Genomic DNA, 23,211 nt, shown 5'->3' with positions numbered 1-23,211 from the left:
CCGCAAAAATCTAAAAACAGAAATCTTTAACAAAAAGAACAACACCAACAAACAACACCAGCACTATTTGTGTTAAAACTTTTGCTGTAAAATCGCACTTGGTTTCGAACATTGGAAATACTTAACGTACTTACTATTTGCTGATGTTGCTGCTGCTGCTGCTTTTGTTGTTGCAAGGAGTTCTGTACATTAGCAATAACAACAAAATATTGTTCTTACAAACTGCAAACCTCGAAAATGTACAAGCTTTAAGGTCGTTTAGTTCTCTATTGTGGTTGTTTAGCTATAATTGTTGTTGCTATTGTTGGTGAGGCAGTTGCATGGTTTGTTTTGTTGGATGGCTGGTTGCTTAAGAAAAAAAATCTAGGTGCAAAAAATAGAACTTTATGTTGTTGTAAATGTTGATGTTGCAACAAAAACAACAACAGCAACTGCAAAGAACAACTTGAGCCAAAAACAAACAAACAACCAGACATTAGCAACACATGCAACATAGACAGCAAGACAGACGGACGGAGGGACATACAGTCAAACATATAGTTTTATGGTTAAGGCATCTAAAGAAACAACAGCAGTTGCTGCAGTAGTGAGTAGAAAAAAAATAGTTGTTGCCTTAGTAGTCACTCACCAAAAATGAAACGAACGAAAAAAATACTTCCATAAAGAAAAAACTTGAATGGTGAGTGACCACATTCATACACTTAAAGAAATAAAAAGAAATTTCAAAGGATATTTTCTGGTTTGAAATAAAATTTAAATTTTGAATTACCATAAAAGAAAAATTTACTGAAAGCATCAGGAAATCCTTAATACATTACAACTCCATGTTGCTTAAAATCCACTGTCACCAGTACAAAAGTAATTTCGTATTTAAATAAAGCGTGACATCGGCCATATTGTTGAAGATTTATTTATTGAATTGGCTGTCATTTATTCTCCCATTTGACGGTGTCATCATACTGAGGGGACTACTCGCAGTATGGTGGATAAATTTGAGTCCACTGGTTCAGTAAACAATCCATACGATGACGCAACACAAGATCTGCCGTTGTTTTTTCGTCGCTCACAACAACTCGGCCTTGTGCAGAATACAACTTGGCGAATTTTGCGTCGTGACTTGGGCATGCAATCGTACAAAAATCAACTGACTCATGAACTGAAGGTAACCGACGATAAACAAAGACGAGTGTTCGGTGAATGAGCCCTAGAACAGTTGAAAACTGACCCCAACTTTTATCAAGAAATCATCTTCAGTGATGAGTCCCATTTCTATATGAATGTGTACGTGGAAAACCAAAATTTGGAATTTGGGACGATAATACATGAGATCCAAGAGCGTACAATGCATCTTCTTTGAGAACGTCGTTTCACATGGGACATTCTACTCGAGTGATTTGAGGGCATGGTCATCTCACGTGGATGTGATGTGAACTGGCAACCGAAATCGTGCGATTTAACAACGTTAGACTTTTTCTTGTAGGGTTTTCTTAAGCAACAGTTCTATGCGAATAAGCCACAAACCACAGCAGTCCTTAAAGCCAACATAACTCATGCCATCGATCAATTTCAACTTGATTTATGCGCCAGAGTCATGGAAAATGGGACACTTCGGATGCGCGCCACCCAGTGAAGCCGCGGAGAACATTTTCACGATGTGATAATGGCATCGATAGGATTAATGAAAAATTCTTTAAATGAGGATTAAGAGGTCCTTATAAAAAACAATGATTTTTAAAATTATTTCAAATATTATTGTATTAATACACGTCATCATTCAAGTTTGGCGTCTCCCTTAATTTCTGTAAGTGTTTCTCCACTTAAGGTATTTATTTGTGTACTAGTTATATAAAATAATAAATAAATACAACATTTTTCTCTTCAGATACCATGTTCAAATATGATTTGTGTTACTTAAGCAGGTTGTTTGCACAAAACCAAACGAACCAAAAAATAAAAACAAACAAACCTAATCTATGAAGTGCAACAATGTTGCACATTTTAATGATAATTTTATGAACTGAAATGGCGCCGAAAATTGTTTGTGAAAGACAGAAATCTAGAAACTAAATATTAAAACAAAAAACATACACAAATCAATGAAAAAATATTTTTATTAAAAGCCATAATTTGTGTTAATAAATATATTAAAAAAAATTATGACTAATAGTAAATAGTTGTAACAACTTTTAAATGTTTAAAACAGAATATTAAGTTGTGTATTTATTTATCTATTACACGACCAAACCAAAGGTGTGTATGTGAATTTGCAAATTATTTTTACAGTTCCCCACTTAAACGTATGAACCCCTTGAGCTGCTAGCCAGTTTAACAAATAACTTACAACATGTAACAATTCTTTTTTTTTTCTTCTTGTTATAAATGTATTCTTAGAGAAAACACTATACCACATTTTATAATAATAGCATATCAATCTTAAAAGAGCACAAGATTAAAATAGTAGAAAAAAAAGAATAACAAGTAGCTATTTGGTAAAGGTAAATAATAAACAACGAATTATAGATACGTTACAGTAAAACAAAATTCTTAAAATTATTTTAACTCTAGTCGAAAGGAAATGTTTTACATTGTGAAAAGACGGTAAAATTACATGGCATTAACATTTGAAAACAATTTCCACTTTTTCGGGCATTGCTGGCCATATGTCACAAAAAACACGAACCATGTTGGCCTCCAAGGTGTCAAGTGTTGCAAGTGTCTTTACGTGGCATCACAGGAAATAATAGAGTGGTGTGAGGCCAATTGACAGGTCCATTTATCGAAATCAAGTTATCCCGCCATCGCGTCGAAATCTCATCTCCTCCAGATCAATGTCATCCTATAAACAAATTATTATAATTTTAACAAAATCTTGAAAGTTATGAAGTTTTTAAGGAAATTTTTCCATCTATTCTAATTTTTGGAAATATCAGTGCGTATGATTAATGTTAATATTGTGAATACGCCTACATGCGTATGATTAATATTATTTATGGAAGATTAAAAGACATTCACCCTAACTATGAAAGAAATTTTTGTTTTTACTTGAAAAAAGCTTTCAAATAATTGAAAATATTTTTCAATGAATGAATGTATGTAAATAAAAAAGAAATTTCAAAAAATTAAAAAAGCAAAATGTATGTACATAAAAGTTCAAAACCATAGAGAATAATACATAGAGACGAGACACTCCGATTTGTCAAACAAAAATACAACAAATCATATGTTTGAGGCAACAACAAAATACATTGACTAGCATGTATTTTGTTGTTGCAAAAATTAGGTTTTTGACAATTACGTCTCGTCTCTATGTTACCTTATGTTCAAAACAAAAAGCTTTTTTTTAAATAATAAAACAACATTTTAAATTACATACATATGTTTGAAATTTGCTTAATGGCGTAAACTATAAAAAAAACTCAAACAAAAAAAAAATTACTCAAAATAATCACACATACGAGTGTTGTTTTTGTTTTCACATAGTTTTTTCTACTAATACATTCTCACCACTTAGGTTTCTGACAACTGAGTTATGTCTTTGTCAGGAGAGTTTCCGCTCTATTTCTATTCTCTATGATACGAAATTTAAAATAATAGTCAACTTTATGGAGTTAAAATCGAATTTAAGGCTTTTGTGGTTAGGCTGATTTATTTATAAAAATGATTTATTATAAAAATTTAATTTTCTAAAAAATTTATTTTCAAAGACAAAATTTGAATTAAATAAAGCGTTTTCAAATTACATTTATATTGAATTTATTATTTGCTTAGGTTGCACAGAAAAAACTATTTATTAAACAGTTTCAATTCAAATATATATCACATATTGAACTGGTTTTAATTATTTCATAATTGAATCAAGTATTCATGTGCTCAAAAACAAAATTTTCTTATATTTTCTATTGAAGTTTGAGTTTTGAATTTGATAATTTTGACAATTGAATATAGAATTTTCGTTATTGGTTGAAATTTAAATACAAAAAATATTGAATAGATAATTTTCTTAATTGAAAACACATTTTTGTTATTTTTTGTATTTTCAAAAATTTTTGTATTTAAAATAAACTCATAATTTTTTAATAATTTTTATTAATCTTTCTCAAAGTTATTTCATTCAGAATAAGAACATGTTCATTAATATTATAAAATTTAGATCATTATTCTAGATATAGAATAAATACATAGAATGTGAGGAGAGAGGAATTTCAAACAAAAAACCTTATTCCACATGAATACGTTTTTTGACAACAGACTAAGGTCTTTGACTCTCAGTTGTCATCTATGCTTCTGAAAACAAAAAATATGTTAAAAATCATACAATTTCTGAAATTATTTATAAATATTATGAATTGAATTCGATTTACGTTGAAACTTTTTTCTATATAAGTCGTTTGTAAAAAGTATTGAAACACAAATAGATCTATTATAATATCAGGGAATACTATTCAATCTAATTAACCTAAACTTGCAATAAAAGCTCAAAAAATATTCTCCAATCGAATGTCTAATATTCCGAAGACAGCTGATCTCATGAAAATCATTCGTTTAATCGTTCAATTGTTGACATTATGTAATCAATGTATGTTTGGTGCAAATATTTTCTCTCTGCTTCCTTTAAATATCAATTTATGACATAATGTAAACAATGATCTTTAAAGTTAAATAATGTAGATCCTTTATAAATTTAAATGGTTAGGAAAGTTTTCTTAAATTTTAGTAAAACTTGCAATTGTTGATATTTTGTAGATAATGTATTTGTGGTGTAAACAACATAAAATTTGAATAACATGGAAGAAATAAATGAGGTTCCTTTAATTTCACTGTTGTTGACAGCATGTAAACAATGTATTTTAGAGGTAAATAATATAAAATCTTTGCAAATTCAAAAGGTTAAATTAGTTTATTTAAATTTTAGTAAAAACTACCATTGTCGACATAATGTATTTTTGGTACAAAGAATATAAAATCTTTATAAAAAGAATGAAATTCATAATATTTCTTTAACTTTTCTTATAATCAATGACCTGAAGTAAATAATAACATTTTTTAAACAAAAAAAAAAATTACAAAATTTTTTCACATTCACTGAAATGTCAATGCATAACATCATGTAAACAAGGTTATTTTATGTAAATAATTTAAAATATTTATAATATCGAAAAGTACCAAATATTTTCTTAGATTTTTTAATATATTACAATTGTTGACATCATTTAAACAATGTATTTTCAGTTAGATGACATAGAGTCTCAAAATCTTCTCAAAACCAAAACTTTACTAAAATTTAAATTGTTGACATGACGTAAACATTGTATTTTTGATATAAATAATCTAAAATCTCTACAAACTCAAAAAGCATCAAAGGCTTTCGTTGATTTTGTAAACTATAGCAATTGTTGACATCATGTAAACAATGTACTTTCAGGGTAAATAACATAAAATCTCTAAATCTTCTCAAAACCCAAGATTAATAAAGTCACATTCAGAAACTTCACTAAAATTTTAATTGTTGACATGAAGTAAACATTGTATTTTTGATGAAAATCTCCACACATCATGTAAACGATGTATTTTAGTAGTAATTAATACTCGAACGTTATAAATTCATAGGACTAGAACATATTTTTATAGTTTAAATAATAATTACCATAGTTGACATGGTGTAAACAATGTATTTAAGAGGTAAATTATGTTAATTATCAAATTTCTTCAGTTATTCTTATAATTTTAATTGTTGATTAATCTTTATAACGTAGACAAATTAAAAAAAAATCTTATAAACAAGGTTTTTAGTGGTAAACAAGTAAAATACAAGTTAAAATACAAATGTATTTTTGATGTAAATAATGTTGTGTTGTGAGCACAATTCTAAATTCTTATTAATTTTAATGGTTGACGTGCTGTATACATTGATTTTTTAATGTAAACAATATAAAATATTTATGATATACACAAATTTCATAAAATTTATTTAGGATTCCTATAACATTTAATTGTTGACATGATGTAAACAATGATTTTTTTATTGTAAACAATATAAAATCTTTATTATATCAGATAATTTCCTAAATTTTGTTGGTTGATTCCTAAAATCTTAAATTGTAATATGAATAAAATCATTAACGGAAAGAAATTTTCTTAATTTTCTGGAAGGATAAGCTTCCTGAAATCATGTATGTTCTCTGCAAAGGGAATAGAATTGATATTAAACACATTTGTAGATTTCCTCCAGTTGACTACTTCCTTAACTCCGAAAATCTCTTCCTTAAAAGACAGGTATATTTAGAGATGGAGATTGAGATTCGTGGAGTATATACCATAAACCACACGACCATACGACGACTTAGGGCCATCTATGGAGACATTAGGATATAACTTCAGGGGATTTGATGATACACTATTCAGTGTAAAACCTTTAAATCCACAATAGAAGCAGTTATCGTTATAAACTTCCCTACCAAATGCAAATCCGTTTTCGAGTAGCACTATTGCAGAAGTCGTTGTTCCATTCCATAATATTCAGTTTTAATCTCAACATGTTCCCCTGGTATGAGAAATATTAATCTACGGATTTTAGATGAACATTTTTTTTATAGCTGGTATCTTACAAAGACCGCAGCACCGTCATTAACTTTCCTACCAAATGCAATGATTCAGTAAACGAATTTTGAAGCTCCAACTATTTCGATTGGCACTATTGCAGAAGTGAAGAACGTTTCTCTTTGTTCCATTCCATAATATTTAGCTTTAATCTCAACATGATCCCCATACTATTTGAACAGTTAAACTAGGAAGCTCTACAGGGTGGTAAGAGAAATATTATTGAATTGATCTAAAAAACTACGAATTTTTGATGAATTTTTTTATATCCGGAATCTTACAAAAGATACACTCATAGTTATCAACTTCCCTACCAAATCCAATGAAAGTCAGTTTAGGAGTTGATTTAGTGAACGATCTTTAAAGCCCCAACTGTTTCCAGTGGCATTATTGCAGAAGTAAAAAACAATTGTCTGTGTTGCATTCTATAACATTCAGTTTTAATCTCAACATGTTCCCCATACTATTTGAACAGATAAACAACACAGAAAAACCAGATTCGTAGTAACAACCGAATTTGTTGCCAATCGAATGATTCTGGCTTGGTGACCAACCGAACCAAAGTTCGGTTGCATCAATTGAAATTCTTCTTTCGTAACTGAGTTTCTATAGCTAGAACCAAAAAATTCGAATAATTCGATTGGCTACAAATTCGTTTGCCACTACGTATGAGAAAAACTATAGAATTCTAAAAAAAAACAACGGACTCTAGATCAAATATTTTTTCTGAGCCAATGGATTAGAAATGTTATAGAGAATTCAAATATCAAAATTATAATAAAAAAGTTTTTAAAAGCTTTAGATGAAGATCCAAGAGGACAGCAAACATTTTCTAAATTTGAATATAATGAGCATTTAATTAACATATCAAAGAGCTTATTCGACTAAGTTCAAGTTATTTTATCTCCTAAAACTTTTTGCAACCAACAGCATCTTGAACGTGTCATTTGCAATAATTGCATTGTAGGGTATGACATAAAAACATGGTAAAGTCATGTTAAAAACAGTTTATAACTACATACTACAAGCTACTACTATTACTACTTCTACTACAGCAAAAAAACCAACAAAAACAACTGCAACTACTACTTGTATTGCAAGCATAACAACATCTACTAACATCATACAAAACAAAACTCCAGTTTCTGACAGCCCAACAGTAAGAAGTTCAAAATGTAACAAACAAAAAATAAAACATAAAATAGAAATAAAAATAACAACAAACTGAAGATGAAATAGAAATAAGACAGACGTACAGACAGACATGTTACACAGAATCAGGAAGTAATTTTTGATGATGTACTACACCATCATACCACATACAACATGTATAACATACATCTAAGTTTAGTATCTGTGTAACCATTTTATTTTATTTGATTTTTTTTTTTCTCTGTTGCAGTTTCTTAAAGATTTACGCATACAATAGATTGTAAGGTTAAATATAGTAGTATGTGCTGCATTAGAAGTTACATATATAAACATACTTACTCATAGATCAAAAAGAATTGCATTGATTTTTATTATTTTCTTAAGAGTACGATTCAAAATGTTAATGTTAACAACCAATAACCCAGCAGCACAGAAAATTTGATGATTTGCAAGACATGAAGTGGTCAAAACAAAGAGCTTTATGAGATGTAGGGATTTTAAGACAGAAGTCAAATGTCCTTCCAAGTAGCACTAAAGCAGTGTAAATAAAACTTGGTTAAACCAGGTTTAACTAACCAGGTTAAACAAAGTTTAACTACCCACCATCAAATATGAAGGCGGTTTATTGATTTTGTCATTCCGTCTGTAACACGAAATATTCATCGCAGACCCACAAAAGTATTTCTACTCCAGGTCCTTATGAAATTCTAAGACCATCTTGCAATATCATTCCATCTGTCTGTCCATTGAAAACACGATAGGATCCAAACAAAAGAAGCTAGTTGGATGAAATTTTTCACAAATTTTTCTGAAACTAGATTACATAGATTATCGATCTTATCGGATCTTAATAAATATGAAAGCTGTTTGTCCCAAGTTCCAGAAATCAGATAAAAAATGCCTAATTGTTATTATCCTTAAATATTTTTTTATTAAATCCTTGCTATATAATTTCAACTACTTCCCAACCATTGACACCTTTTGCTGGGTTACTTGCGCCAGTATGTATATCAAATTGTTATTATGGTTTAACTTTAATTCCACCGTACTTTCATCTTTGTTAGTTTTTTTCCCCCATTTCCACCTCTAAATTCAGTAGTAGAAGTTCATTGTTATGGTCCTTTATCATGTAGGCTTAATAATCATACAAAGCAACATGCACACAAAACCCTTTTTTTGTGTGGAGCCCAATCATCAAGTTGATTATCACGATCATAATTCTATAGAGTACCTGAAATTTACTTTATTTTCGCAGAATGTAAATATGAGTACATACAAAAAAATCTCATTATATTTTGATGAAATTGTAAATAAAAATGATGAGTTTTTTTTTTTTCTTTGAAAAAAGAAAATAGAGTAGGCTTGAAAATTGTTTACTTAATACTTTTTTTGCAGTTTCCCTATTATAGTGGCTATGGAGTTATTAGGAATAATAGCTTTATTGCAATTGCATATTTTGCGTAAAAAAAAATGTTGTTGATTTTTTTAAGTATTAGTTAGATGAATGAAAAGTGTATTAAATGTAAGAGAAATTGGATATATATCTTCATAAGAAGAATTCAAAATATCTGGATATTTTCCTAAAACAAGCAATAATGTTCTAACAAAATTATAAACCCAACAAGGACAAAGTTAAAAATTGGAAAATTATTCTATTTTCATTTGCTAAAGAGACGATCGATCTCTGGGACGATGATCAGTGAACATTGATCACCCATAAATTTTACTGCATGCACCTATGATTTAGTTTTTTTATAAGAGGATTCCAAAGCCAAAACTGCAGTAGGACGGCCAGACTAGATATTAACGACAGTCTTGTAGATGATATTCAATTCCCGCTATTTGGTTACCTTCTTAATTCCAAGTATCTCAAAACCATAAACAGTGTAAAACGCTTAAAAAATTATGTTTTTTTCATATGATAAAGACCTAATAATATGAATAAAACAATGTAGATAGAGAAATCGTCTTAATTTTGTGGGATGATGACCTCCCTGATATTTCCTTGACAATCTAGTTTTTATGGTAAGATAGAAGATTTTGTCTACTTTTCAAAAATGTGTATAAATTTTGACAATAAAAAAAATCATGGAATACTCTTTTAGAAAATATGACGCAAAATGCTTTTTATTGAGTTTTTCAAAGACAAAATTTTTTCAAATTGAAATTAAATTTATATTTATGAATATTTTTAATTGAAATTTTACAGTTGTATAGATTTTTCTATTGAAAATAAAAAGAAATTTCGAAATTTGTTATTAGGAGTCCAGCAATTCCCAAAATAGTTTTTTAGTTTATTTTAGTTTGTTTTGCTATAAATCTATACCAGGGTCGGGGTTATCGAAACCCTTTACAAAATAATTAAAAACATATTTGTTCATCTAAAATCGGTTACTATGCGATTTGAGAATTTTTGCCCTAAAGTTGAATTTAATATTAAAATAGACGTTTTTTGGATGGACCTGGTCCCCTCGATATTAATAATTTTCAAATAGTGTAAAGTTATCTTTTCAAAAAGTATAAATTTCTAATACATCTTCTTAGAAATTTTTTAGATAACTTAAAAAGAAAGAAATACTTTTTTTCCCAAAAACTATTGAAAAATCGCGTTTTTATAATTTTTAAATTCAAATGCATATAACATTGAAATCTGTGACGATTTTTAAACAGTTCTTTTTTGGTTTGATATATACTTTTGTTGTTAGTCCAATGAAAGAATAATGGAGACAACTGGGAAACATTTGGACTAACAGCGGGTCCAAAAAACTGGAGTATGGTTGGTGAAAAAGTTGAAAATTTAATTTTCAAATGCAAATATCTCCTAAGTTAGAGATAATTGATAGGTTTTGTAGTGCTCAACGAGGTTCTATGTGTGTAAGTTTGATGAAATCGGAACACAGACGAAGAAAAGGATCATTTTAAAAACTGAACATACCGCAGCCCTGGTAAGCCCTTGAGGTCCAAGTTTAAAACATAAACTTGACAACACTTCATCTTTGCGCATGTGTAAATCAGACTAAGCGTTTAGAAGTTACAGATTTGTTTCCCTCTTTTTTTCTATACAATTGTGCGGCAGTCGTTCAGATGATATGTATTGGAAACTTATAATATTCTCAGAATCTATGCCTTAAATTCACTGAAGTCATCTAAAAGCCTTATTAAAATTTAGTGATTGAGATCCCTTCCTTCTGTGTAAGAGTTATCACAAATTCAAACATTTAAAATACTCAACGGTTTCTCAATCCTAAATAGATATGAAAACTTAACATTCAAATTCAATATAATTTTGAGAAATTATGCTACTATCATTTAATATCAAATATGATTCTCAAAGGTTTCTCAATCTTAACATTTGAATACAATATGAAATTAATTTGAAAATTGAATTCGAAATCAAATATCTAGTACTCTCAAACCTAAAATAAATTATTAAAAAACGTTTTAAAAATAGAGATTTCTTATTTCTCAAATCTTAAGACAAGTCTGACTTATACAATTATTTCTATAACTTTAATAATTTAAAATAAAATCAAAAAATATAATTTGTATTCCTTATATTTTATGTGCAAATTGCAATCTCAAAATTCAAAATATATCTGAGAATATGATTTAGGAACAATGTGGGAATGAAATCTTCTTTTTATCGTTCTCAACGTGTTAAATTTAAGAAATCACTGTGAATTTCATATTAAATCTGAGCAATTGCTAGGAGCCATATCATTAATTTGTTTACCATCTATGCGTATGATTAATATTGAATTTGTAAATATCTTAATTTACTATGCCTATTTAATTATGCATGATTAATATTATTTAAGGTATTCTCATATGACAATATTGAGTATTAATATTTCTCAGAAACTAAATACATATAATAATACAATAAAAATTATTTTTTTTCGATTTAAGTACAGTATTCAAAATTGTTTAAAACAAAATTGTTTAACAATTTTTTTATTTTCATATTTATCGGGTATGTATTTATAAATACAAATACGGAAAACAAAAATGTGAAGAAAATATAAAATAGAAAGAAATGTATTCTTCGAACATACCGAATGGTTATAATAATATTTTAATTTTGAAAAGTACTATGGAAACTGCACGTTTGTTCTCCGTTGCATTAACCTGGTTAAAAAGAACTTTTTGCTTTGCCAAATGAGGGTTTCAAAACCTCATTAAATCTAACCAATATGTTGCCTTTATATTCGCCATTGATTGTTTTACGTTTTCGAAGGTAGGCAATGTTGGTTATACCTCGTGCGTCCCAAAAATCGGATTTTAATTACTGATATACCCAACTTGGCCTTTTTTGGCGCCTAATAATCCCGAAAAAAACACTGCTTTGACTGCTGTTTGGTCTCTGGTATGTTGTTGTGGCTCCACGTTTCGTCTACGATTAAGAAACGGCCAAAAACCTCGTCCATATTGCAGTTGAAGGGAAGTTGTCATACGATTGCGTTTGTTTTCGATTGTGAGCAAACGCGGCACCCATCTTGAAGAAAGCTTTCTCTAGTGAGAAATTCAAGATTAATTCATTTGTGACGATGACATTCATACCTACGGATACACACATAATATGAAACAAATTAACTCCTAAATTTAAACAAATTATAATCTAATGAAACACACCTTTTTTAATGATCATTCAAAGATGTACTTCGCATCTATCTAACTTTAGTATTATTGAAAATCTCCTCATTACATCTAAACTAAAGAGAGTAATTAATATTAAGCATTAACTAAAGCATGATATTAATCTTGCTCAAAAAGATTAAATCCAATTATATTTAAACATAGATCTTTTAAGCTATTTATTAGTTTAAGCAAATGTTGAATTGCATGCATGTAGTTTAAGGAAGTTGTAGAGGAACTACGCCATCAATTTTTCAACGATTGCCACATGCTGAACTCAAAAAGAAATCATGCATTTTTACGCTTGATTTGACTAAAATTTGCCTAAACCATGAAATTGTATTTCTTGTTATGAATGCAGACGAAAAAAGTAACAAAAAAAAAGATAAACATTCAATAAAATTAGACGTAAGTTTAATTAATCAAAAGTTCAGGCGAATGTAGAAATGAGCATAAAATGAAGTAAGAAAGTAGAGTCGGTTAAGGATGAACATATGTTACCCTACCACGAGTATGCCTTATATGGAAGCATTAGGACTTATATGGCAGCTCTGGCTAATTATTGGCCGATCGCTGAAAAATCCGGCCTTATGATTTCCGTATATACGATAATATTTAGGGTAAATTTTGTAATGATAGCAATAATTATAAGGTAAGCAGGTAGCAGGGCTCGTATATCCAGTTACTGGTCACTACAAAAGTATAAAATTGTGACCATAAAAGTTATTCGATATATTTATGGTTAAAAAGTACTCTTTCGGGAGGACACTTTTATGGAGGCTAGGTGAAATAAGGGACCAAATTCAACTAGTTGCAATAGGTCTTCTCCTTGACCTAATACGAGATCAGTTCTTTGTATTATCTTTAAAACTGCAGCCTGTTTACATGGGAACACTATGGACGGACTTCCATTAAATTATCAAACTGAACCAATATTTTTGGACCCTAGAAACATTAGCGCAAACGCTTTAAGCCCTGCCTGCCCATTAAAATGGTGTAGGGTACACAATAATAATGACTTGGCAATAGAACCAACAGTGGTTGCCTGCAGTATTTGCTTACACATACATGATTCAACGTTTGACTATTTATGCAGCAACCAGCCAAATGTGTTTGTGTGTTTGCAATAAAAATTATGCCTCATCCGCTATAAATTCTCTCTATTACTTTTCGCAATATTTGTGTATTGGCAATGCATCAAATTCATAAATATTTTTCTACGATTTTATTTCTACAGCAGCAGCGGCTTTAAAACGATAGTAATTTGTTAAATTTTCATTCGGTTTTGGTTTTCGTTTTCTTACGGATGAAACAAACAACGTTCTAAATGAAAAATAATCTTTGACAATTGCACGGTTCGGTAACAGTGACTAATCGATTTTTAGTCAGTTTTTTTTTAGTATTTTTACTACACACTAGTAAACACTTTATTATTTCAACTCATGTGTTTGTCGGTATGAGTAAATGAGTTTTGTGGCACGTGAGTTTGTATAATGTTTTGAAATGAAAACCAAAGAAGCCATAAATATTAGTACCTGGCACGAAAAGTGTACAAAAAAATTTAGTTAGAGAATGCAAGCGAAATTAAATCATTTTTATTTTTAACACAATTAACTACCTAAAGGGGGTCACATGTGGGGGAGAATGATGTAATGAAACGTATGCAGTCATTAGGAATACAATGTGTTCTAAAGTTTAATTCAAACAAGGTAAACTTCCTGGGCCTTTAACCCATTTTCGGCTGGTGGTCGAATTTTCGACCAGCAACTTTGTAAGTGAATATCGAAGAAGCTGACCATATTTTTTTAAATATGTTTTAACAGAAATTAAGTTTTATATTTTTTTATCATCTTTGATATATTTATTTTTTGTCTTTAAGTAAAACCAGAATTTTTTCTTGATGGAGCAAAAAATGCAATTTTTAGTCACTTTTCTAAAATGTTAAAAAAATTAAAAAAATAAAAAAGTAATTAATTTTTATTACTTTTCCGTGAAGACAAGATACCAAATTATAAGAAAAAAAAGAAATCAAATTCAAAATGATAAAACTCTTATTTTTGAGAGGCCGTAATTTTTAGTGGTCGAAAATTCGACCAATGGCCGAAACCCATCATATAGCGTCATGCATACTAATTTAATTATTTTCTTTTCTTATTATATTAAAATGCTTCAAAATCATAACATATGTTTTACTTTTACCCTTGGGTAATTTTTATGTGATAAATGCATATCATTTTGTTTTGTGAGACCTAAATCTCCTTTTGATATTTATGCACTATATTTGGATAATTCCATTATTGCGGAAATGGTCGCTTTTACAAATGTCTATGAGAGTGAAAATAATGCTACTGCTAACCTTTACCAATAGAATTGCGTCGGTTCATTGGAATTTTATATTTGTCTGGTTATCATACTTTACCACATATCGATCATTATTGGTCTTCTCCGACATGGCATTATCAATGTTGAAACATGTATTTGTATCTTGCCGATAATACTAATTTGGATATATCAGATCGTTTTGTTGCACTCATGTAAGATGTTTATAAAATAAAAGCCAATTCGATTCGGCTTTAAGTCGTGCTGCTTATGTTCAGAAAAGGGCTATTTATTTTATAGTATTTTATACAGTGGTTCAGCCACATCTTATAGTAAGAGCATATGTCCTGGTGCCCAAAAAGTTTTAAATTTGCTTGCTAACGTACCTGATCCGGAGTTTCATACTGTTTCCTTTGACAATTTTGTGTTCTTCTTATCAGCTTATGTGTCTTTTTGAGCCAAAATTTTATGCAATTGGAACTATACGTGAAAACAGAATGGAAAATGTTCCGTTGCAAAATCTAAAGAAAGGTTGCGAGGAGAATTTGTTCCTTTAGTTGATAGTCAACAGTAATGTTATAACAATAACTACACAGTTGAACCACTGGTCAATGCAAAAAGATAGTGTCGCAAGCAGAAGAAAACCATAACAATTCCATAGCCAAAAGTGATAAATGAATAGAAAAACTTCAAAACAACAAACCATTATCGCAACTTGATTTTCATTCTGAAGTCACAAGTAAACTATTGACATACGAAAAGGATAATGAGTCTGAAAATGAGAACCTGAAATATCCCACGAACAATCCTCGAATCAATGAGAAAGTACACGCCGTATCAAAAAGCGCATAGAATAAACATAGTCGGTGTAAGCTAAGAAGCACACTTTATTTACATGTAAGAAGTGCAATATTTATCTACACATCAAATGTTTTGATGAATACCATACATTTTTTTAAATGTCACGTATTCAGAAATAATAATTATTTTAAATTAAACCGCATTACTTTAATATTTTCCTTCAAACTAAAGATTTTCTTTTATTAATTGCAAATATTTATATTTCTTAAATTATATCGTTTTCGGCCAATGGTCGATTTTTCGACCAAGCCATACTAGGAAAATGGCAACCCTGGGGCAAAAAATTTTTTTTTTTTTTCTTAATTGGAGCTTTTAAACCATGCCTTTAGAAGGAATTTAATAAGCTCCGTCGGATTCTGGTAGTGGCCGATAATGGGTTAAATAGGTCCCCTAAAGCCAATTCTATCAGACACAGTGTAATACAAGTTGGACATCGTCTCTGCCGATGCAAATAAAACAAGTAAGAAATTGTGGTCGGTCAAGCCCGATATATTTTTCTTTTACACAATCAATAATTTTTATTCGTGAGTGATTTTCGGAAGTGGGCCTTATATGGGAGCTATGACCAATTATGGACTGATCACCATGAAATTAGGTCATGTGATTTACGTCTATATGTTGAATTTTCTGTGTATACAACATTTTTAAGAGATTTATGCACGTTAAAGTGATTTTCGGAAGCGTGTATATATGGGAGCTATGAGTAATTATGGACCAATCGTAACAAAATTTGGTAACATGAATTTTGTATATATAAAAATTATTTGGAGCGAATTTTTTGTAGATACATAAATAAATTAAACATTTATGACCAATAAAGTTCAATTTCGGAAGGACATTTGTATGGGGGCTAGGTGAAACAATGGACCGATTTCATCCAGTTTCAACAGGATTCTTCGATGGTCCGTGAAAATTATATGTACTAAATTTGATCGAAATATCTCTAAAATTGCGACATGTACTTTGCGAACAAAATTTACATGGACAGCCGGTCAACCAGCCAGCCAGACGGACGGACGGACATCGCTATGTTGGTGTAGGGTATAATTACAAAAATAGACAAACATTGATGCCTATTCACACATACCTAATGATTTATAAAAATACAACAATATTCACATATTAAACGAAATGGTTACTTACACACTACAACAACAATATAAACGATTTTAATGTAGAAATGTGTAGAACATAAAAGTTCCGTCGGAATTGTCTCCGATATTGAGGTACAACTTTTTTTCTATTTAACCGATTAAATTGATGTTCAATACCAAACTGCCTAGACGAATGACAAACATACTGGCAAAAAAGAAATTATATTCCTTATCGTCTCACGAAGTGACTGTGTTTTACAAAAAACATATATAGCTGAAACATCTTAAACATTTTCAACAAAATGGTTACTTACACACATTAAATTGTTATACAAGCCAGAAAATAAACGATTTTAATATTGAAATGTGTAAGACATAAAATATTCTTCAAAATTGTCTCCGATTTTGGAGCATAACTTTTTGCATATTCAACCAATTTGGCAGATTTTCAAAAGCAAACTGCCTAGACGAATTGCAAACATACTGGGAAAAAATTGAGTATTTTCCTTAACGTCTCATGACGTGACTATGTTTTACATAAACACATTGTTCAACAAAATGGTTACTTACACACATTAAATTTGTATACACATTACAACAATAAGCCAGAAAATAAACGATTCTAATGTTGAAATGTGTAGGACATAAAATTTTCAACAACAGCAATCCAGAATATAAACGATTTTAATAATGAAATGTATAAGACAAAAAATTTCCTTCGAAATTGTCTCCGATATTGGGGTATAACTTTTTTTCTATTCAAACGATTTGGTTAGATTTCAATACCAAACTGCCTAGAGGTTTGTCCAACCTACTGGCAAAAACTTAATTATTTCCCTTAATTGCTCACGAAGTGAGCGTGTTTTACACACACATAAAGCCAAAACATCTTAAACATTAATAAAAATGGAACGATAAAATCATTGAATCATTTTCTTCATGTCCAATTACTTTTTATTATATTTAAAAATTTCTTTAATTTTCCTCTCCATTGACAGCCTGGTTTCTCTAGTGTTAAATATTTTCTCTATGCGCTGCGCCACACTTACGAAAACTATACAATATTTTTCTTGTGGCATTTTCTAAAATTTACAATAGCTTAATTGCATTTTCTAATATATGAGTGTGGCACAACACAAACAAAAATACCGGCAAAATATCTAACTATTCATAAAGAAAAAATCTTAAAGAAAAAATTCGCAAATAAAAAAAACATTTCTTGAATGTATGCCAAAAGTTTATTTTAAGTGATTTGCTTATTTTTGTGGTTCTGGCAATATTTTTTTTTTCAGGGGAATTCCGTAATATTTTCAAACACATAGTGTGTAAGACATTTAATAAAAAACAGCAAATATGCTTGTAAACCATAATGGCCACAAACTAGAAAAAAAAACAATACAACTTTAAAGAAAAATATAAAATTTTTCTTACACAAAAAGTTTATTGACCCTTTTCTTGGAAATCCTCATAATGAAGTTTATTTTTTTTTTCTCTTGCTTATATTTTTCATATATTTCTTTAATGTTCCATATACTCCTGCAGTTCGTTTGACATTTTCCAATAGAGTTGTGGTTTAACAATGTCCAAACGTTCATTGTCAGCTATCCATATTTGTCCATTTGAACCCATTTCGATGGCTCGTACTATATTGCGTGCACACACTGCGGTTTCTTGACATGGTGCCCCTTTTAATTTATCCACATACTCTTGTCCATATTCAAGAAATGCTTTCATTGTATGACGTACAAACGTTTTTGTGGGACCACAACAAATGCCCACTACCGCAACACCAGTTTTATCGTAATAAATTGGGTGCTAAAATGTTGGTGATACAGTTTTATAGATAAAAAAATAAAGAAAACAAATAGAAAAATATTTTTATAAGTTAAGAATAAAATAGATAAAAGGAAAGAAATAAAGGTGATAAGAAAAATGGTGTAAAAACTGTATATATTAAAAAAAAAACTTATTGAAAATATAAATAAAAACATTAAAATAACACAGTGCAATACGAAAAAAATAACCATATACGGACACTACTACATGATAAAAGACCAAACAAAAAGACCCGTGTCTCCCAGTTTTGCCCAGTCATGAACTTTTTAATGGGCCGCCAAAGATTTGGGGCCTCGGAGTCATTTTCTCAGCCTCATATCTTGCAAACAGTTCGAAATTTTGATTTACTCTCTAAGACAATGTTGTAGCCCTTGCCATTGTGAACATATAAAATCAGAAAATCTTCATCTTCACGATAAAAATCGAAAAAAATTTTAAATAATTCGATTTTTTTACCTTTTTTTCCACTGTTTAGGTCCATATTGCTACCTATCAAAATTCAAGGAAACAAATAACCACAAAAATGTACTTAAGATCGCAATATACGACTTCCTGGAACATATTAACTTCCTAGGAATGATTCTTAACACAGTTTAGATAGGTCAATATAAGTTAATAAGAAAGAACTAAATTATTATAATCTAAAGCATACTTTTAGGCAGCTTTAAAAAATTGATTTCTAAATTTATTTAAAATTTTTTAAAGTTTTTTTTTGCGATTTTGATCTTGAAGATGAAGTTTTATTTGATTTTATAAGTTCTTCATGACAAGAGCTACAACTTTGCCTCAGAGAGTAAATCAAAATTCCGATTGGTTTGCAAGATATGAGCCTGAGAAAATTATCACTAGACCCCAAATATTTGGGGGCCCATAAAAAGTGCATGATTTTGGCGAAAACTGGAAGACACGGGTATTTTTTTTTGTATTTTATCACGTAGTGATGTCCATATATTATTTTAGCTTGTAAATATTCCTTTGAAGTCCTATAACATTGATTTCTAATAGAATCATTCCAATTTCTAATACTCACCGCCAAACTCCTCGTAAAACCCAACAAACCAAACTTGGCTGCACTATAAACACAAAACACTGCCGAGGGATCCAAACCCGTTACTGAATTAATATTGACAATCATACCACCTCGACCACCATCCTTGCTCTTATCCATAAATGGCATAACAATGCTGACTATATTGATGGGCGTAATTAGATTAACATTAATGGTAGCATCAACATCTTGCTCCTTGCACAAAGTGGAACCATTAATCAAAACATCAATGCAGTCCATTTGTACAATGACCTCCTCAAAATAACGTTTCATTTCGGAACGGCTCATGGTAAAAGAGAATTTCCAAAAATAAATGCGAGTGCGAGGATTTAAAGCTTGAAGTTTGGCTATGGCCTGGGGATTATCCACACTGTGTAAAATGGCCAATTTCTTTGAACAAAAGTAGAGAATTTTCTAAAATTTTATTTGAAAATGTTTGCTTTATCTTACCGCTATATTGCGGGTCACTAATACTTTACAGGTCTCAAAGGCCAAGCCTCCACAATCGGCTACGTAAACCACATTTTTGCCCTCTAAATCCATTTTTTGATTTCTAGCAAAGTTCAGTTTTTTTTAGCTGTGTTCGCTTTTGTGCCTCAATTTCAACTAATTTTGTAATCAATTTATTTTTTAAAATGAACTTGAAAGTATTTTATTTTAATTAATTATCTTATTAAAAATTAGTTACTAAAAGATAAGCCGTATTATGGTGTTTATCTTAAGCATATATTTAGATAGCTGTGACGAAGGGTTGTAAAAATAGAATATATTTATTTTGAAATGCAAATAATCATTAAAATTTTTATTTAAACAGTTGGACAGTTTAAGTCCCTGGCGATCTGTCTAACTAATCACAAATGCAAATTACATATTGTTACTTATTTAGACATTTAGTTACATATCAGCAGTATAAAATGGACAGCATGTTAGTAGTATTAAACTAATTATTCTAGATTCTCAGTTGTATTGACAATCTGCCGATATTTGACCAATTGCTTGAGATATTTATTTAAGTGTGCCCTGATAGACTAGACGATAGTGTGCTGGAATATCAATCTATCAAAAGTTGCGGGTTCGCTTCCTGCCAGAGACTGTGGGTGTTTCTGCAGACAAGCAAAACGCTTCGCAGTTTGTGTTTGTTTTGTTAAAACTATCGGAAATTACTAACTTGATTCTTTCATTCTAAATTATTTCATAAAGGTTTCATCTCAGTTTCGTTAACACTTTTCGTTGCTCCATTATATCTGAGTTTTTTTTTATAAAACTTGCACACATTTCTTAATATTTGAACACAAAGCAAAACCATTTAAGGAAATGCAATTTGAGTTATTATTACCCAACTTATTTTTATAGTATTTCTACTACACTTTTGTACTCATATCACACCACAAACTAAATACTTTTAATAAATAATACGTACATTGAAATACATGAAAAAAAAAACTTTCTATAAATAAAATTTATAAAGAAAATATATAATTCCCGCTTTACTTAATACTATATTATGAAATGCAATTGTGGTTTTATATTTATTTCATTATTATTATTATTTTTTGCTTTTAATAACAATTTCAAATGTTTGTTTTTCATCACTCACTCACTTGTACGCGCTCTAGTATCTTTTGGTAATTTAAGACGCTGTCATTATTACATGTAGTGGGTAACAATACAAACGGACCCTATACATTTTTACTTTATTTAGTTTTAAAATTATTTATATTTGAAATTAAATAAATAATTCCTTAATAACTAATGCACACTAGCAAAGAATTGGATTTTGATTCTGTTTAAAATTGATAAATTAAATCTTAGAAGTTTTACATACATAAATTTATAATGTTCTTAAGAATTGTATATCCCTGGTCTATGGTTACCAAGTCTGGTGATCAGATTTGCTATACTGCCAGCTTGTTTCGTCCTTATGATCAGGGGTCCTGATTAATTGTTGAAACAGTATAGTTATGACCTCAAAGTTTTTTGGAGAAAAAATATAGGTATTTTTGCCAATCGATTTATATTTGTGCAAAATTAATTTTTAGCTATTATTTTGAACCATTTCTACAATATAAATTTATTCAAATTATTGGCCATTGTTAGTTATGACCTTTTTCCATTTTTCTGACAACATACGGATTCCGAGCCAAAAGAACTGCTGATAGTGAAGCGTATCCCAGAGAGAGAGAGAGTTCTGCATCGATCGAAACAAATAATAGACGGACGGGGCAAGGCCTGGACTATAAGCCGGGTGAGGCAAAACTTCGCAACCACTCCATTCTAAATAATTTTTAATAGGTACTTGAACATCTGGCCGAGTGCTGTCATGATGGAATATTACAGTTTAATCTCTGGCCACATTTTCTGGGCTTTTTTCGACCAACACACCCTTCAAACGAGTCAGTTGTGTTCGGTAAAAGATCCCTGTGATGTCTGGCCACATTTTAGCAGCCCAATAGATAGGACCATTTGGTCGCATCGAATACAGAGTATTGCCATAGCGGCATGGATATTTGGTTTTGGTGTCGATTTGGCTGGTTAGCCGGGCTTCACGTACAATCTGTTATGCTTCGGGTTATCGTAATAGATTTTTCATAGCAAGTAATGATTCGGTGCAAAAATGATTTTCTTCATCTTTCAAGGTTTCAATTCATATTGTACCCAAACAAACATTTTTAAATTGCTGCTTGAGTAGCTCCTAATAATTTTGCAAGTCATTGTTGAGTTTGACAACATTATTCATGAATTGAATGAATTGGTCTTCAAACTTTTTTGGCTGACCTATGCGATCTTTGTCTTCCGTGTCAAGATTACCACTTCTGAACCAAACGAACTATCTCTCGCACTTTGAAACCGATGGAACACATTCACCATATGCTTCGGTGAGCAATCGGTGTGCTTCAGAGGCATTTGTTTTCAAGTTAAAAATGTAAGCCAAAACTTTCGACATTTTCGAAACAAAAAAAACTTTGTTGTTTACAGAATAATGTTCAATATAAGAATAAATGAAAAATATATACCCTTCGAAATGACATATAAGTTATTAAAAACAAAACCCGCGTTCAAAAAATTCATCACTTCATTTTTAGGTCATAAACCCAATAGTTTTGTCAATAAAAAGCTTTTTTTTTGTGAACTTTCGGTTATAAAGAAAGCTTTCGTTTATGAAAAAATCATTGCATAGATTACATCCGTTTTACGTAGCTTTTTTTAATTTTAGTTAGTTCGTTTAGCGTCGTTATAATTTCGGTTAGAGTCATAATACGTTAAACTAAAATCTGTCAGATTTGGTGTTTGATTACATAGGGGATTTCCCATAGGGGCTTTCTTTTATCAAAAAAAGATCTCTATTATCAAAAAAGCTTTATTTAATGAAAACGATTTATTTTATAAAAAATTATGGGTTCGAAAAAGCTTTATTTAATAAAAACTATTTATTTTATGGAAACTTCTGACTTTTAGTAAAACATTTTCTTAATGCTTTTCTTTCTGAAAAAGCTTGCTTTTATTATATATTATTTTTTCATATTTTTTTATATTTGTGAAACACCAAAAAAGCTTTATATTATAAAAATGCTCTATTTTATGAATAAATCAGGGCTTCGTATTAACAAGGATCCTTTTTTTTAAATAGCATTAATGTTGTGATCAACTTTTCTTCTTAAAGAAGCTTTA

General features: G+C 30.0%; 2 protein-coding genes across 7 annotated transcripts in view; one reads left to right on the top strand and one right to left on the bottom strand.

Annotated features, from left to right (window-relative positions):
• Positions 1-23,211, top strand: part of osp (outspread) — a 302,097-nt gene that overhangs the window by 197,873 nt on the left and 81,013 nt on the right. The window lies entirely within an intron of this gene.
• LOC135951262 (alcohol dehydrogenase-related 31 kDa protein-like) lies at positions 18,155-20,133 on the bottom strand. Its single transcript, XM_065500880.1, has 3 exons — positions 19,993-20,133; positions 19,525-19,932; positions 18,155-18,473 (listed from the first exon to the last, which is right to left on the bottom strand). Exons 1-3 carry the CDS (start codon positions 20,083-20,085, stop codon positions 18,177-18,179), a joined length of 798 nt encoding a protein of 265 aa, XP_065356952.1. The 5' UTR covers positions 20,086-20,133; the 3' UTR covers positions 18,155-18,176.

The sequence above is a fragment of the Calliphora vicina genome, chromosome 2 (genome assembly GCF_958450345.1).
Source record: "Calliphora vicina chromosome 2, idCalVici1.1, whole genome shotgun sequence".
NCBI lineage: Eukaryota > Metazoa > Arthropoda > Insecta > Diptera > Calliphoridae > Calliphora > Calliphora vicina.
Note: the sequence above shows the minus strand (reverse complement) of the source record. Positions and strands in the feature narration are given on the sequence as shown.

What these genes read in the sequence shown, in the direction of transcription:
- LOC135951262 (XM_065500880.1), bottom strand. Translation starts at nt 20,085, where the DNA reads ATGGATTTAGAGGGCAAAAATGTGGTTTACGTAGCCGATTGTGGAGGC. An exon ending in TAGTGACCCGCAATATAGCG is followed by an intron (nt 19,933 to 19,992) that starts GTAAGATAAAGC and finishes TTTTGTTCAAAG; the next exon opens with AAATTGGCCATTTTACACAG. An exon ending in GTTTTACGAGGAGTTTGGCG is followed by an intron (nt 18,474 to 19,524) that starts GTGAGTATTAGA and finishes CCAACATTTTAG; the next exon opens with CACCCAATTTATTACGATAA.